At 47.0% G+C, this 17,805-nt stretch overlaps 1 protein-coding gene across 1 annotated transcript in view; it reads right to left on the reverse strand.

Annotated features, from left to right (window-relative positions):
- Positions 1 to 17,216, reverse strand: part of LOC144820052 (long-chain-fatty-acid--CoA ligase ACSBG2-like) — a 452,754-nt gene extending 435,538 nt beyond the window's left edge. The window contains exons 1-2 of the mRNA XM_078677706.1: positions 17,198 to 17,216; positions 16,290 to 16,558 (exon numbers count right to left, since the gene is read on the reverse strand). Coding sequence (XP_078533832.1) covers positions 16,290 to 16,558; positions 17,198 to 17,216 — 288 coding nt within the window. The remainder of the gene's footprint in view (positions 1 to 16,289; positions 16,559 to 17,197) is intronic.
- Between the last annotated feature and the right edge of the window lie 589 nt (positions 17,217 to 17,805).

Here is a 17,805-nt window from a genome sequence, read left to right on the forward strand (position 1 = left end):
GAATGTAATTCCTTTGTATTCTATGCCAAAGCCCCAACTGCAATATCCAATTAACGTGATGCAAAAGCATCCATGGGTGAAATTCTTATTCAATTGGTGTGATTGATTCCTGTGTTTTGTCCATGAACAATCCACTTTTTCTGATATTGAAACCGGACGGTTTATATCATATAGTTTTAGACTATAGACATTTAAACAGTCATGTTCGTACCTTTGTGGTACAGACCACACATAGCTCTGCGTTAGTAAATAACATTGTTCAAAGGAAATATAAAACTACGTTGGATATTTCAAATGGATTTTTCAATCACATATTAGCTCCTGACAGTCATGACTTGACAGCATTCAGTGCTCTGGGCAATCAGTGACGATATACAAGATTGTCTAGGGGATATTAGAAAAGCCAGGAGTGTTTTCCGCACGTATTGTGTAGATCCTACATGAAATTGACCCTGATGCCTTTTCGTACTCAATGATATTTACTTGGCAGATGATGATATGAATCCGCATCTATGCATATGGATTGCACTATCACACATTTTGCGACGTTGGGTTACAAATTTAATTTTGCGAAGTCGCATATTGCCTTTTTGGCATTAGTTTTTCTTTGTTATGAGCTCAATAATAAGGGTAGGGGGTTGGCCCCCTACTTTTTGGAGAAATGTGCTCAATTTCATCCTCCACCAATCCTCAAAAAATTACAATCAGTGCTGGGTTTCTTGAATTTCAGCAGGACTCGCATTCCTGATTATGTCCAGCTTATCAAACCACTATATGCATTGATACAACCTTTTTTTTCCTCTTCGGTACCGCAGTACTCTGGTCTTTGCAGTCTGATCCGCTCACGACTCAATTCTTGTTAACTGGAGACAATGCCACAAATTTGGTCATAAGGATTGTACCTGGAGCGTTAGGATTCACTTATGTGACTTTCAAAGAAGGTGACATGGTTCCCATTGCTTATAAATCGCATTTGTATACTCCAGCTGAGATGCATTTTTCTTTGACAGAGTAACGTTTGACAGCAGTACAGATGGCGATTCTAGAGGAACACTCTCTGGCTCAAGGTAAACGCATTTTCATGATTTTGCCGGTGCCCGCTTTAGAGGCTGTCACGAAGGAGAGTATACCAAATTCTAAAGCATTGTATCCCCGCTGGATACAAGGGGCTAGTTCGTTGACTTCAGCTGATGTCATATTTATGTTATGGTATAGCGTTTTATAGAGCGCACAGCTGCCCCAGCAATGGGGCATTCTGGCGCTAAATGCAATTGTATCATCAAAGAGAACTAGTCTAAGTGTAAGTGAAATGGTGGTCAAAACCTATATGATTTTGTAGGATCCGACGCAGCCTATTAGGTCTTTGAGAGGGTCCTGAGCTACGATGTAAACAAATCAGCCAGAATCCCTGCTGGAATCTCATCGGTCATTCTTTGCTAATCACAAGTGAATGTCTTGAGAGGGAATTCCTCTCTTACACATAGGGCACTTTAGCATGTGCAACACATTTTTGGATCTAACACGTAATTTAGTATAGATCCTACTCTTCACATTATTAAGGTCCTGAGGAAAGCCAGTATATATTAAAGGCCTGACTGAAACATGTAGACCATCTGTTGGATGCAGGAGTTCTTAATTACCACTCCACCTACATCCACTGCCTTGTTTTTATTACTGCCAGAGGCCCAAACATTAAAATAAACCCATTGGGTAATGGGACCACGGGCCAGTTTTTAAATTTCACCATCACACCACCTTCACTGCACACACAGTAATATACCAGCTCCTCTGTAAAACAGGCGTTGTAGCAGAGACATACTCGATGTCACCAGGTGGGCCTGGAGATAAAGCATGCCACCAACTAGGTTGGTGGGTGAGGGCTTCATAAAAAGAAATAAGCTTTTTCTTTTTATTACAAAATCATATAGGTTTTGACCACAATATCACGTCCACTTAGACTAGTTCACTTTGATGAAACATATTAACCATGGGGAAAAGGACTAGTTCTCTAATCCTCTCTCTCCTATTTATAATCAATATGCTATAATGCAATTGTCATAGGCAGACCGGGTGACACACAAAAAGACCATTTATGCCGGAAAGAGATACGTTTAATGGCTTTAAGGAACAGTGAATGGTTTTGGATACTTCTGATATTTACAGGGACGGAGCTCTAAAGCTTCGGAGCGAGGAAGCGTAAGGAGCAAACTCCTGCCCGTACTCTCTTAACCCGGGGAACAACCGCCAGAGGCTAGCCCATGGAGCGCAGCTGCTGGGAGGGTATGTAGGGAACAAGGAGACTAGCCAGAATAGTGGGTGATTGGAGATTCATGAGTCTATGGGTGATACAAAGAGATTTAAACTGGATACGTTTCTCCACAGGCAGCCAGTGCAGTCTGGAGATAGAGTCTATAGTGGAACTGGTTCTTGGCAAGCCGAGGACCGCTGTGTTTTGTGCCCTTTGTAGGCAAAGTATCTCTGCTCTGTTGGCCCCAAGGTTATAGGGGGTTAGCGTAATCCAACCTGGATAGTATATGGCCTAGATGATCACCTGACGGATGGTAGGATCGATGAAACCCAACCGTGGTTTGGGCCCCCGTAGGGGCCCAAAGCATGCCCCGGCTACTGCTTTAGTTTGGGCCAGAAGGGTAGGAACGGAATTCACCCAAACTCCCAGATTTTTCAATGTCTGTTTTGGGGCTGACAGGAGACCCAGATTGGATGGCCACCAATGCTCACTCCACAGATGAATGTCTTTACCCACCAACAAGATCTCAGATTTGCTGGCATTAAGTTGGAGGCAGTTGATGGTCATCCAGTCTGTGACAGCTGTTAGATCTTCCTTAAACTTCAGTGCATCCTGCACAGAGTCATCAGATAATTCTACCACCAGCTGTGTGTCATCCGCATATGATACCACGGTTAATCCTCTGTTCCTGGCTACTGCCGCTATGGGTTGGATGTAGATGTTAAAAAGTGTTGGGCTTGGAGCTGAGCCCTGAGGAACCCCTTGGTGGACAGCATGTACCTGGGAGCAGAAGGGAGGACGGAAACTTGGAAGGTTCGCACCGCAAGAAAGGAGGTAAACCGGCCCATAACAGGGCCGCCAACACCGATATCCTCCAAGCACTGCAGCAGGATCTTATGGGACACTGTGTCGAATGCAGCGCTTAGATCCCAAAAGATTAAAACTGAAGTACGACCGACATCTAACGTGCTCCTTAGATGTTCTGTTACAGGCAGAAGGGTGATCTCAGCGCTGTGACGTGGGCGGAAGCCATTCTGGAAGGGGTCGAGCATTTTGTTGTCTTCGATGAACCTCGTGAGGATAGAACTGATGTGAGCTTCAGTGATCTTGGATACCAACAAGAGAAGGGAAATAGGGCGAAAGGTCTTTGGTTTAAAGGCATCCAACATAGTTTTTTTTTAGCAAAAGGACCACCTTTGTATGTTTCCAGGCAATGGGGACTACCCCAGAGCACATAGATAAAATGATCAGTTTGCAGAAGTTGAGGTAGGAATTTCTGAAATTGATCCGGTTTGAGAGGGTCTGCAGGGGATCATGATTTAAGTTTATTGCAGATTGTGCACATCCCTTCTTGAGAGAGTGACGGGACGACAGAGAGTGTAGTAGTACTGCGTGCCGCAGAGAGGGGCTTTGATCTTTTCTTTGCAAACACAAGAGTTTTTACAATATGAACATGTTCATCCTCCTCCTTTATCGCTACTCCCTCTTGATCAGTATAGTTCATGGGTACTCGCAAACATTTGCCCAGGGGCCCCAAAGTATTGTATGTGGTGTGACTGAGGGCCACACTAATGCCAGCAGTTGGCAATATGAGCTCTGGGTGGGTCAGGAGTTGTGTAAAGAGGTTTAAAAATGTTTTAAGTACCCTCCACGCTGCTCTGTATGCCGATTGATAAATGGACGTATGTTGGTACTACTGATAGAAAAGGCCAGGGGTGAGACCGTCTAGGGCATAGTGGAACTTCTTGTTGGCTGACGGTGATTTAGGGGACACTCGGCGGGGATGTTATTGATTGTGCTATCGTGATTAATGTTTTCCATGGTTATTTTGATCTTGCTTTTAGGATGTTTACTGTGCGCGGTGGTGGTGGGGGGGCCGGGTGGCCAGATCGATGGCCCTTCTCCACATTTTTCTTCTTTTTCTTCTTTCTCTTTTTCTATATTTCGGGTCTCTTATTTAGGGCGATAGGCACGCTGCTGGGGGGGGGGGGGGGTAGGCCGTAGCCTTCTGCAGGGGTGCAGGGTGGGGGGTAGGGGGTAGGGGGATGGGGTTTGTTAATTTGTCCTTTCTTTGTCTCTATGGCCCTTTGTCTTTCTTCCTTTTTGGTGTCGTCGGTTTTCATGTTTCCTAAAGTATATTTCGTTTTGAGGGGTGGGGAGCAGCTTTGCTAAGAAACGTGTTTGTTTTTACATTTATCCTGACTCGTATGCCTTACCCCCAGTACTTCAAACGTATTTACACTATTTGCGGATTTCCTGCTTCATGCTTGCTATTGTAGGACCATGTATGATCATATGGCATTGATTCTGAGTTTTTCTTTTTTGTAAAATGAACCTTTTCGAATCCTGAATCTTACACAGTACGCTTGAATACAAGTTATATCCTGGACACTTATTAGACCCCGATTTTCGGGCTGCTGTAATTTCCCACATTGATTTGCTTTACTTACGACTTGACTGACGGCCGGCCGGGGTGGTTGTAGGCCCATGCTTGTATGTGCTTGAAGTAACAATAAAGGTTTAAATTTTTTTTTTTTAAATTAAAAAAATGTTTTAAGTAAACAGGCAAGCATTTATTTGCAGGATAATAAATGCTTGCCCGTTTCTTTAACATATTTTTCTGAATATTAGTGGTGTGCAACTAAACCGCAGCTTGTGCTCCTGTTCACCAGGGGGGCCGCATGTAAAGGTCAAGAGGGCCGCAAGCGCCCCCTGGGCGGTACGTTGAGTATCACTGGTATAGATGTATCATTACACTGGCTCTGCATCGCCAGCCATTGGTGCTTAACATGCTTATTCCACAGCCTGCGCAATGGTGGCAGGCACAATAGTGGACAGTGATTTTTAATCCTCCTTGATTCACTCACAATTCCATGGGGAATGCACGGTACAATTGGTCGCGTTTTGTGCTTTAGTTTTGGCTCTTGAGTTTGTGGATCCTGAAGTGCCTAAGCTTGTTGTGTGTGATTCCTTTTACTGTGTACAATCCTTTAATGACAACTTGTTCTTTTGGCAAAAAATGACTTTCGTGATTCTAAAGGTACGCCAATGAAGCATGAGATGCTTTGGGTCTGAGTGGCCGCTCTTAAGGAGTGTTTGCCACTCACACATGTTATCCATACATCGGGACATCAGTCTGTGGGGGCACACGCCATTGGTAATTCTATGGCCGATGAGGCAGCCAAATCTGCAGTAGCCACATGCTCAGTACCAGCCGTTACTAGGTCTATGACTAAAATTGATGAAGACATTGAGGCAGCTATTGCTGTTACGTAGGAGGGAACACAATTTCCCCAGGGCTTTCCTTCACGTTATACTTATCACTTAACGCCTGATCAGGTTCCATTTGTAACCATTCCAACAGTTGGTGATTGTTTGATTCCCAACGAGGACCGCAGACTTTCTTTGATTGTGGGTGATCGCGAAGGCATGGCCTCTGCACACGCTGAAGTGACAGCGACTATTTCACTTTTACAGCAACGTTTTTGGTGGCGTGGATTATATCAGCAAACACGTAAATATGTTCTTTCCTGTGACATTCATCAACAGATTAAAACTTCTACTGTTTCGCGACCACCTCATGCTCAGCTTTTCATTTCAAATCAACCGTTTGGTTTTATTTATCTTGATCAATGCAGTCCTTTGACATCAGACAATGCTTTCAAATATATTTTGGTTGAAGTGAATTCATGCACTAGATTCCTTTGGATTTGGCTGCAATGCGGTGCTGACACTCGAACTGTTATAAAAGATTTGCGTGTCTTTGTAGGGACATCTGCAAGTGGCACCTTCCATTCAGATCAACATCCAGCTTTTGCCTCTAAGGCTTGCTGAGATGCAAAAAAGTCTTTGGGGGGTGCAGGTGCAATTCTCGTCTTCACATCGGCCTGAGGGCAATTCTGTTGTGGAGCGGATGAACCACAACTTAAAGCAATCTTTAACAGCAAGGGTATCAGGTAAGGGCCGGGCTGGTTGACTCATCTATATGGAGTCCAATGTGCACTAAATAATCTCCCTAGAAGATCTCTGGATTGGCTGACCCCGTATGAAATTTTCTTTGGCATTAAAATGTTTGTGCCAGACCTTGCAGGTCTAGACGTTTTGGCAGCTGCCAAACAGATTATAGCACAACGTTGAGTAGATAACGTTGTGCCATGTTCAGGATCTACAAAAGAGTCGCAATGCTCCTGCGAAAACTCATTTGACCTCATCCCTGGATGCAGCGGTACTGATCCCGGTTTTTGGCAGGCTACCTAAAGTTGGGGATCTAGTCCACGAGAAGGTGGAGAACAAGTTAGATTTTGGTCCATCGTACCATGCATTGGGCCCAGTACCACTTGGATGCTAATAACAAGGGTAAATCGTCATGGAGTTCCCATTCATTTCAATGGAATTTACATGCTATCGTTGGACATGGCTTAGCATCCAAGTGGTTAAAAGGCACCCGTACTGTGATCTTACCTCCGCTACCTGGTCGCAAGGAGAATTGTTTCATATCCATTGAACATGTCCAGTTACATCATAAGGCCGATACTCAATAGTATGCCTACAAGCATTCCGCGAATGGATGTTTCACTTCCTCCAATGAATTCTGTTTTCTCGAATACTCCCCAAGTACTGGAAGGGAAGAGGGAGACTTCAATTCATTTCTTGCCTGTTTTGCCTTCTTCGTCTGTAGCTGTGGATACGGACTATGCTTCCCCACCAATTGAAATTATAGTTGATATGCCTGACAGTACAATTCATTCACCTTCCATTAAGGAACTTTTTTAAGGTTGTGGACTCCGACCTTGTCACCTCGTTTCGGACTATTTTTGGAGTAATCCCAGCTTTTATTCATTCTAATTTTTCCAGTGTAATCAGAGGGTTTCCTGTGCTGCTACTCTTAGTTTGTGATGTTCTGTTTCTTCTACTGCTGTTCCATAATGGTTGCTCAACCTGTGGTACTGCCAAGATGATACCAGTTGCAGCTGTACCATGAACAGATACAGCAACTTTTTAGTTTAATGCCATTAGAAGCTCTTAACATCAACTATTGGCTGACCTTCCGGTATGCCAACTTCACCTGCGTACAAACTGTGTTCTACTGCCTCTGGTGCAGCAATCTATAGTTAACACAGAATCTACAATTATTAATATGTTTATTGGTGAGAGGCTTCTGTAGTTAGTAATGTTGTTAGTTATCTGTGGAAACGTTTTCTAAATCAGTTCATTAACTTCGGACACTCAATATTTGACAATGGTCCATATATATTTAAGTATTTACGACACTGCGTCCTAAAGATGGTGCCATGTACTTCTTGACGCAGGAGGTCCGAAAACGTCAACACTTGAATTACAACACCTGGTATATGTTTATATAAGATCCATTTCCTCTTCAGAATTTGGTTTTCAAGATAGGATACCTTTGTTGAGTGATCAAAGTGATTAATTAGAAGCCCATTGTTGTATGAATTGTAAAATTTCAAGGGATACCACAGAAAAGGGTGATTTAATTTGAGTACATTTTGACCCTGCTTCAATTTTTGTTATGTGTTTCTTGATGTAATAAACATTTTGTAAAAATGTACTTATATATGAAAGTACGCCTCACGTATTCTGGAAATATTGTATATTTATATGCATTAAAAATATGGAATCTTACTGCCAATTTTTAAAAGAATTTTCCTTCACGGAATTTTTGCATTGAGGTAAATACACCCAGTCTCAATGTGGAGTTACCGGGTTGCCTATTATAGTGTGCACCAACCGAATGGCAGCACACAGGAAGAACTGATTATCAGCCCCTTGCTAACAAAAGTGGTCATGGATTTCTCCATCCTCCTCACTTCAGTGTCTTGATCTCCACACACCAGTCACAAGAATGCAGGCACTGGGCTTACACTGTCTGCGGTAGCTGTCCTCATCTTCCATCTTGTGCTACGCCAAGCCAAATGTATCCTGTTGGCCTCAGTATCAGGTTCACTCACACACAGAGCCCTACATGTACTACATGTACAAAACACATGCACATGCACTCAACATGCAGAATACCAATGCAAGGTTGAGCATATGTGTTGTAGCAGAACGTTGCCCATGTGGGGCCTCTATGCTACACACTGAAACTGGAGAAAGGCCAACCTCTAAAAAATGGGGTGCTGCCACTGCTACTTTATGTGCAATACGTTGGACAGGGACAGTAGTCCTCAGGGGTCTCCAAACCGGTCCTGGAGGGCCGGATCCATTACAGATTTTTTGGATATCCCCATTGAGATACATGTAGTTATTTTAAAAATCTGGCATGGATCTGGCCCTCCAGGACCGGTTTGGAGACCCCTGCTTCTAGCCACTAAGAGGGTGTGGTCGGTGCTCCTCTCTAGGACAAAGGACAAGTTCTGGACCTGTCCTAGTTGAGGGCAGGTCTGGGCCACTACCCAAGTGCTTAGATTATTGTGACACTAGCGCCACAATAAAAGTCATGGTACCGATGCACATGCGCTTGGGCCCTCAGTGAAGGGGATGAAGCCAATATACCATGCATGGGACATTCCTAGCAAACGGTTCCTCACCACAGCTGGTTTTTACATTTGCCTGATGATGACTGTTTATAGCCTGGTTGCGCTTATGTTGGGGTATGATCACTTTCTCAGAGTTTGAATGGTTTCATCAAATAAATATTTGTATTTCTTGATTTATCTTGTGATGTGTCGTAAGTGCATGTTCTCTGTTTGTGGTGACTGTCATGCTTGAAAACGATTTTTGTATATGACAAGTTTGCACAATTGACATATTGCACCCAGCTGATCTAGAATGCTGGACACAATAAACAAAAATCAGCACAGGGCGTGTGCCATTTATTTTGGGTTGTATGGTCTTAGAGAGCATTATTATATATGAGTAAATAGTGACTACTCTTGATACATGATCTTTTACAGTTTTTTAGCAAATCTGCCTTGAACATTCTCCAACAGGAAGAGTCCAGCTTGAACTGCTAGGGCAAATGTTCTCCCAAAGCAAATGAAGACCAATTTCAGTCCTCTCTGGCCTCATCAGTGAGGTGCAGCTTGGATCCTATGACACGCAAGAACAGGAGCCCTCGCTGGCATCATGAGCGGGGTGTAGCTTGGATCCTATGACACCCAAGCACAGGAGCCCTCTCTGGCCTCATCAGTGAGGTGTAGCTTGGATCCTATGACACCCAAGCCTAGGAGTCCTCTGTGGCCTCATTAGTGAGGTGCAGCTTGGATCCTATGACACACAAGCACAGGAGCCTTCTCTGGCCTCATCAGTGAGGTAAAGCTTGGATCCCATGACAACCAAGCACAGGAGCCCTCTCTGGCCTCATGAGTGAGGTGCAGCTTGGATCCAATGACACACAAGCACAGGAGCCCTCTCTGGCTTCATGAGTGAGGTGCAGCTTGGATCCTATGACACACAAGCACAGGAGCCCTCTCTGGCTTCATGAGTGAGGTGCAGCTTGGATCCTCTGACACACAAGCACAGGAGCCCTCTCTGGCTTCATGAGTGAGGTGCAGCTTGGATCCTATGACACACAAGCACAGGAGCCCTCTCTGGCTTCATCAGTGAGGTGCAGCTTGGATCCTATGACACGCAAGTACAGGAACCCTCTCTGGCCTCATCAGCGGGGTGCAGCTTGGATCCAATGACACACAAGCACAGGAGCCCTCTCTGGCATCATGAGTGAGGTGCAGCTTGGATCCTCTGACACACAAGCACAGGAGCCCTCTCTGGCTTCATGAGTGAGGTGCAGCTTGGATCCAATGACACACAACCAAAGGAGCTCTCTCTGGCTTCATGAGTGAGGTGCAGCTTAGATCCTATGACACACAAGCACAGGAGCCCTCTCTGGCATCATCAGTGATGTGCAGCATGGATCCTATGACACACAAGCACAGGACCCCTCTCTGGCCTCATCAGTGAGGTGCAGCTTGGATCCTGTGACACGCAAGCACAGGAGCCCTCTCTGGCTTCATCAGCGAGGTGCAGCTTGGATCCTATGACACGCAAGCACAGGAGCCCTCTCTGGCTTCATGAGTGAGGTGCAGCTTGGATCCTATGACACGCAAGCACAGGAGCCCTCTCTGGCTTCATGAGTGAGGTGTAGCTTGGAACCTATGACACGCAAGCACAGGAGCCCTCTCTGGCTTCATGAGCCGGGTGCAGCTTGGATCCTATGACACACAAGCACAGGAGCTGTCTCTGGTCTCATCAGCGGGGTGCAGTTGGGATCCTATGACACGCAAGCACAGAAGTCCTCTCTGGCTTCATGAGTGATGTGCAGCTCTGATCATATGACACGCAAGCACAGGAGCCCTCTCTGGCCTCATCAGCGAGATGCAGCTTGGATACTATGACACGCAAGCACAGGGTGCAAGTCTGCACAGGAGCCCTCTCTGGCTTTATCAGCAGGGTGTAGCTTGGATCCTATGACCCACAAACACAGGAGCCCTCTCTGGCTTCATCAGTGAGGTGCAGCTTGGATCCGATGACACGCAAGCAAAGGAGCCTTCCCTGGCCTCATCAGCCGGATACAGCTTGAGCCCTCTCTGGCCTCATCAGCGAGATGTAGCTTGGATCCTATGACACGTAAGTACAGGAGCTCTCGCTGGCTTCATGAAGGAGGTGCAGCTTGGTTCCTATGACACGCAAGCACAGGAGCCCTCTCTGGCCTCGTCAGCGAGATGCCGCTTGGATCCTATGACACACAAGCACAGGAGACCCACTCTGGCCTCATCAGCAAGGTGTAGCTGGGATCCTATGACACACAAGTACAGGAGCCATCTCTGGCTTCATGAGTGAGGTGTAGCTTAGATCCTATGACACGCAAGCACAGGAGCCCTCTCTGGCTTCATGAGTGAGGTGCAGCTTGGATCCCATGACACGCAAGCACAGGAGCCCTCTCTGGCTTCATGAGTGACGTGCAGCTTGGATCCCATGACACGCAAGCACAGGAGCCCTCTCTGGCTTCATGAGTGAGGTGCAGCTTGGATCCTATGACACACAAGCACAGGAGCCCTCTACGGCTTCATGAGTGAGGTGCAGTTTGGATTCTATGACACGCAAGCACCGGAGCCCTCTTTGGCTTCATGAGTGAGGTGCAGCTTGGATCCTATGACACACAAGCACAGGAGCCCTGTCTGGCTTCATGAGTGAGGTGCAGCTTGGATCCTATGACACGCAAGCACCGGAGCCCTCTCTGGCTTCATGAGTGAGGTGCAGCTTGGATCCTATGACACGCAAGCACCGGAGCCCTCTTTGGTTTCATGAGTGAGGTGCAGCTTGGATCCTATGACACGCAAGCACAGGAGCTCTCTCTGGCTTCATGAGTGAGGTGCAGCTTGGATCCTATGACACACAAGCACAGGAGCCCTCTCTGGCTTCATGAGTGAGGTGCAGCTTGTATCCTATGACACGCAAGCACAGGAGCCCTCTCTGGCTACATGAGTGAGGTGTAGCTTGGATCCTATGACACGCAAGCACAGGAGCTCTCTCTGGCTTCATGAGTGAGGTGTAGCTTGGATCCTATGACACGCAAGCACAGGAGGCCTCTCTGGCCTCATCAGCGAGGTGCAGCTTGGACCCTATGACACACAAGCACAGGAGCCCTCTCTGGCCTCATCAGCGAGATGCAGCTTTGATCATATGACACGCAAGCACAAGAGCCCTCTCTGGGCTCATGAGCGAGGTGCAGCTGGGATCCAATGACACGCAAGCACAGGAGCCCTCTCTGGCCTCATCAGCGTGGTCGCAGCTTGCATCCTATGACACACAAGCGCAGGAGCCCTCTCTGGCTTCATCAGCGAGGTGCAGCTTGGATCCTATGATACACAAGCACAGGAGCCCTCTCTGGCTTCATGAGTGAGGTGCAGCTTGGATCCTATGACACACAAGCACAGGAGCCCTCTCTGGCTTCATCAGCGAGGTGCAGCTTGGATCCTATGACACGCAAGCACAGGAGCCCTCTTTGGCTTCATGAGTGAGGTGTAGCTTGGATTCTATGACACACAAGCACAGGAGCCATCTCTGGCCTCATCAGCGAGGTGCAGGTTGGATCCTATGACACGTAAGCACAGGAGTCCTCACTGGCTTCATGAGCGGGGTGCAGCTTGGATCCAATGGGCCCGAATCACAGAACTAACTTAAGACAAAATCCTAAACTTACTACTTTTTGTATTCACAGAAGTTAGGATTTTGTCTTAAGTTTGTCTTAGGACAGACTTAAGGCAGACTTAAGACAAAATTCTAACTTAAGTCTGTCTTAAGTCTGTCTTAAGACAAACTTAAGACAAAAACCTAACTTCTGTGAATACCAAAAGTAGTACGTTTAGGATTTTGTCTTAAGTTAGTTCTGTGAATCAGGCCGTATGACACGCAAGCACAGGAGCCCTCTCTGGCCTCATGAGCAAGGCGCAGCTTGGATCCCATGACACACAAGCACAGGAGCCCTCTCTAGCCTCATGAGTTGGGTGCAGCTTGGATCCTATGACACGCAAGCACAGGAACCCTCTCTGGCTCCATGCGTGGGGTGTAGCTTGGATCCTATGACACGCAAGCACCAGAGCCCTCTCTGGCCTCATCAGCGGGGTGCAGCTTGGATCCCATGACACACAAGCACAGGAGCCCTCTCTGGCTTCATGAGTGAGGTGCAGCTTGGATCCTATGACACACAAGCACAGGAGCCCTCTCTGGCCTCATGAGTGAGGTGCAGCTTGTATCCTATGACACACAAGCACAGGAGCCCTCTCTGGCCTCATCAGTGAGGTGCAGCTTGGATCCTATGACACGTAGCACAGGAGCCCTCTCTGGCCTCATCAGCTAGGTGCAGCTTGGATCCTATGACACGCAAACATAGGAACCCTCTCTGCAACATCAGTGAGGTGCAGCTTGGATCCTATGACACACAAGCACAGGAGCCCTCTCTTGCCTCATCAGTGAGGTGCAGCTTGGATCCTATGACACACAAGCACAGGAGCCCTCTCTGGCATCATCAGTGATGTGCAGCTTGGATCCTATGACACACAAACATAGGAACCCTCTCTGCAACATCAGTGAGGTGCAGCTTGGATCCTATGACACGCAAGCACAGGAGCCCTCTCTGGCTTCATGAGTGAGGTGCAGCTTGGATCCTATGACACGCAAGCACAGGAGCCCTCTCTTGCCTCATCAGTGAGGTGCAGCTTGGATCCTATGACACACAAGCACAGGAGCCCTCTCTGGCATCATCAGTGATGTGCAGCTTGGATCCTATGACACACAAACATAGGAACCCTCTCTGCAACATCAGTGAGGTGCAGCTTGGATCCTATGACACGCAAGCACAGGAGCCCTCTCTGGCCTCATCAGCGAGATGCAGCTTTGATCATATGACACGCAAGCACAAGAGCCCTCTCTGGGCTCATGAGCGAGGTGCAGCTGGGATCCAATGACACGCAAGCACAGGAGCCCTCTCTGGCCTCATCAGCGTGGTCGCAGCTTGCATCCTATGACACACAAGCGCAGGAGCCCTCTCTGGCTTCATCAGCGAGGTGCAGCTTGGATCCTATGACACACAAGCACAGGAGCCCTCTCTGGCTTCATGAGTGAGGTGCAGCTTGGATCCTATGACACACAAGCACAGGAGCCCTCTCTGGCTTCATCAGCGAGGTGCAGCTTGGATCCTATGACACGCAAGCACAGGAGCCCTCTTTGGCTTCATGAGTGAGGTGTAGCTTGGATTCTATGACACACAAGCACAGGAGCCATCTCTGGCCTCATCAGCGAGGTGCAGGTTGGATCCTATGACACGTAAGCACAGGAGTCCTCACTGGCTTCATGAGCGGGGTGCAGCTTGGATCCAATGGGCCCGAATCACAGAACTAACTTAAGACAAAATCCTAAACTTACTACTTTTTGTATTCACAGAAGTTAGGATTTTGTCTTAAGTTTGTCTTAGGACAGACTTAAGGCAGACTTAAGACAAAATTCTAACTTAAGTCTGTCTTAAGTCTGTCTTAAGACAAACTTAAGACAAAAACCTAACTTCTGTGAATACCAAAAGTAGTACGTTTAGGATTTTGTCTTAAGTTAGTTCTGTGAATCAGGCCGTATGACACGCAAGCACTGGAGCCCTTTCTGGCCTCATGAGCAAGGCGCAGCTTGGATCCCATGACACACAAGCACAGGAGCCCTCTCTAGCCTCATGAGTTGGGTGCAGCTTGGATCCTATGACACGCAAGCACAGGAACCCTCTCTGGCTCCATGCGTGGGGTGTAGCTTGGATCCTATGACACACAAGCACAGGAGCCCTCTCTTGCCTCATCAGTGAGGTGCAGCTTGGATCCTATGACACACAAGCACAGGAGCCCTCTCTGGCATCATCAGTGATGTGCAGCTTGGATCCTATGACACACAAACATAGGAACCCTCTCTGCAACATCAGTGAGGTGCAGCTTGGATCCTATGACACGCAAGCACAGGAGCCCTCTCTGGCTTCATGAGTGAGGTGCAGCTTGGATCCTATGACACGCAAGCACAGGAGCCCTCTCTTGCCTCATCAGTGAGGTGCAGCTTGGATCCTATGACACACAAGCACAGGAGCCCTCTCTGGCATCATCAGTGATGTGCAGCTTGGATCCTATGACACACAAACATAGGAACCCTCTCTGCAACATCAGTGAGGTGCAGCTTGGATCCTATGACACGCAAGCACAGGAGCCCTCTCTGGCTTCATGAGTGAGGTGCAGCTTGGATCCTATGACACACAAGCACAGGAGCCCTCTCTGGCTTCATGAGTGAGGGGCAGCTTAAATCCTATGACACGCAAGCACGAGAGCCCTATCTGGCCTCATAAGTGAGGTACAGCTTGGATGCTATGACACACACTAGGACAGGGTGCAAGTCTGGGCACACAATGTATGGCGTCACATACTACAACACACGATGATGGCTGGAATACTATGAAAAGCATCAGGCACTGGGAACTGCTCTCACTCTTTAGAAAACTCCAGGTGGGGACTGATCGCCTCAGAGCAGAGTCACTCCTAGCGTGGCACTGAATTCCTTGCTTTCGTAACACATCCTCAACCAGCCGTCACTTCTGTTTACATATGTAGATGTTATGTTGTGATTTTTATTCCATATTAATTGTAATTATAGTCTGAAACTATATCATCAAATGATAAGAATGGAACCTGCGCACACATATACAGTGATTGATTCAATGATCACAGTTTTTATAGAAAACAAATAATACAGTCCAGGCGGTGGAGTTGTTGTACTTGATCTTGTCTGTTTTTAATCAAGCAGATGGCATAATTTGTACAGACAGCCAGCCGACACGTGTTTCGTTGTGGAAAACAGTGTTCAACAACTCTTCAGGGCTCTATGGCTGGATTCCAAAACCTTTGTTTGGGCCTTCCTCCGGTGATAATTCCAACCCGGCGGGGTAACCAAAAGGACATCAAGCGTAGGAAGTATTGTAGGTAAGTATATCAGCTAAATCGCGTGGCCTATATGGTGGCCGTTTAAATTAAGGACGCCGAGTATTCCAAATGAGTAGGGTAATATGCGAGATCTGAAGCTCTGACCTGATTAGTACAATCACAAAATCAATATAGTAGGAAACAACCGGTAGGGTCCTGAACGAACTGTCTTTTACAGTTAAATGGCTTTCCCCTCGGCGTCCTCTTCACCGTCTCGTGTGCTTGCGTGTCATAGGATCCAAGCTGCACCTCACTCATGTGCCACGAGATGTACATTTTCTGAGAACATGTTCCTGTCTAATTACGGACAGGACAGGATGCAATCTTCAGTGCAAAGTAGACACTCTCTTGTGCTCTGACCCCTCAGAGTCTCGTGCCGCTCTCTCAAACTGCCAATAAAAAATATATATATATTTACCAAAATGTGTAAGAGTGGAACCTGGTACAATTGTATGATTTGACAGTTCCAAACATAGCCCATCATGACGGTCCTATTTTTTTGTCACTGTTTAATTAGGAACAACCATCTTCTGCTCTCAGTTCCCCACCTCTTAAAAACTGCTGGACTTGCTAGGACCCACCTTCAGGAAGCTCTTGGCTGCTGCCCGGCAGGCCTGGTAGTACTGGCGATAGGTGGTGGTTTGCCACTGCCCGTCTCTCTTGATGGCCAGCGCTGGGTGGTTGCCAAAACGCTGGGCCGAATCCCATAATCTCTGGTGTGTGGTGACTGGAGGCTCTGAGGCTGGTCCTGTCTCTTCCATGCGCAGCTTCACCGCTCCATGCCTTACAGTGGTCCAGAAGCGCTCTGCTGGGGCCACATTCTGCCCGATGGCACCTGAAGGCTTTTGTCCTGTAAGATATATAAGGGTGAATGGCTTTCACTATGGTAAGGAGTCAACAGACCGGCTAGTCTGCCACACATGCTCTGGCAACAATGAAATTGTTGGCGTGGTCATCTGGAGCTCATAATAACAATCTATTTTGTATAGCGCCTAAATTCCGTTTCTGGGCGTTGTAAAAAGCAAATGTTAATGTTTTGTAACTGAAACCTTCTCTTCCTGGCAAAACAGTCAGATAAAGTGAAACCCACCAAGATTTTCAATCAGATGAATGAGGAAAGTGATGTACTCCTCCTAGTAAAGAGTAGGAACACAACTTCTAGCGAAGAAGAGGGACACTGAACTCACCTCTAACAGGGACAGGCTTGTTGAAATACCCTAATCAAGAAAGGTGCAATAATACCAACTCACAGTGAGTGATTGACTGACTGCAAAACTTTCCAGGTGAAACAGCGGCATCACCTCTAACAGGGACAGGCATTCTGAAATACCCTAATAAAGAACCATACAATAATCACCCCTCATAGTGAGGGAAGGACTGACATCAACCACTAACAGGAACAGACAGGCATGCTGAAATACACTAATAACGAACCATACAGGGAGTGAGACACTGACATCATCCATTCCAGGTGAACCACTGACATCACCTCTAACAGGGACAGGCATGCTGAAATACCCTAATAAAGAACTATACAATAACCACCCCTCATTGTGAGGGAATGACTGACATCAACCACTAACAGAAACAGACAGGCATGCTGAAATACCTTAAGAAAGGAAGATGCACTAATAACTCCTCATAGTGAGGGAGAGGCTGACATCAACCACTAACAGGAACAGACTGGCATGCTGAAATACCCTAACAAAGAACCATACAATAGTCACCCCTCATAGTGAGGGAGAGACTGACATCAACCACTAACAGGAACAGACAGGCATGCTGAAATAGCCTAATAAAGAACCATACAGTAATCACTCCTCACAGTAAGTGAGACACTGACATCACTATTGTCGGGGATACACTGATATAACCTCTAGCAGGGCCAGGCAGGCTGAAATACCCTAAAAAAGAAAGATGCAATGCTTTAAGTGGGTCGGTCTCTTCCATCAGTGGTGTTACAAGTTTATTCCATGTCATTACCTGTCAGGTTCGCGCGCCCCCTAACCTCCCTCCCTGTTTTGCGCACTTGGCAGTAGCGGTTCGCTGAGGAGCGCGAGCCAGCTGCCTGACGAACTATGTTTCCCAGAGGGCCTA

Source organism: Lissotriton helveticus, chromosome 2_1, assembly GCF_964261635.1.
Source record: "Lissotriton helveticus chromosome 2_1, aLisHel1.1, whole genome shotgun sequence".
Lineage (NCBI taxonomy): Eukaryota > Metazoa > Chordata > Amphibia > Caudata > Salamandridae > Lissotriton > Lissotriton helveticus.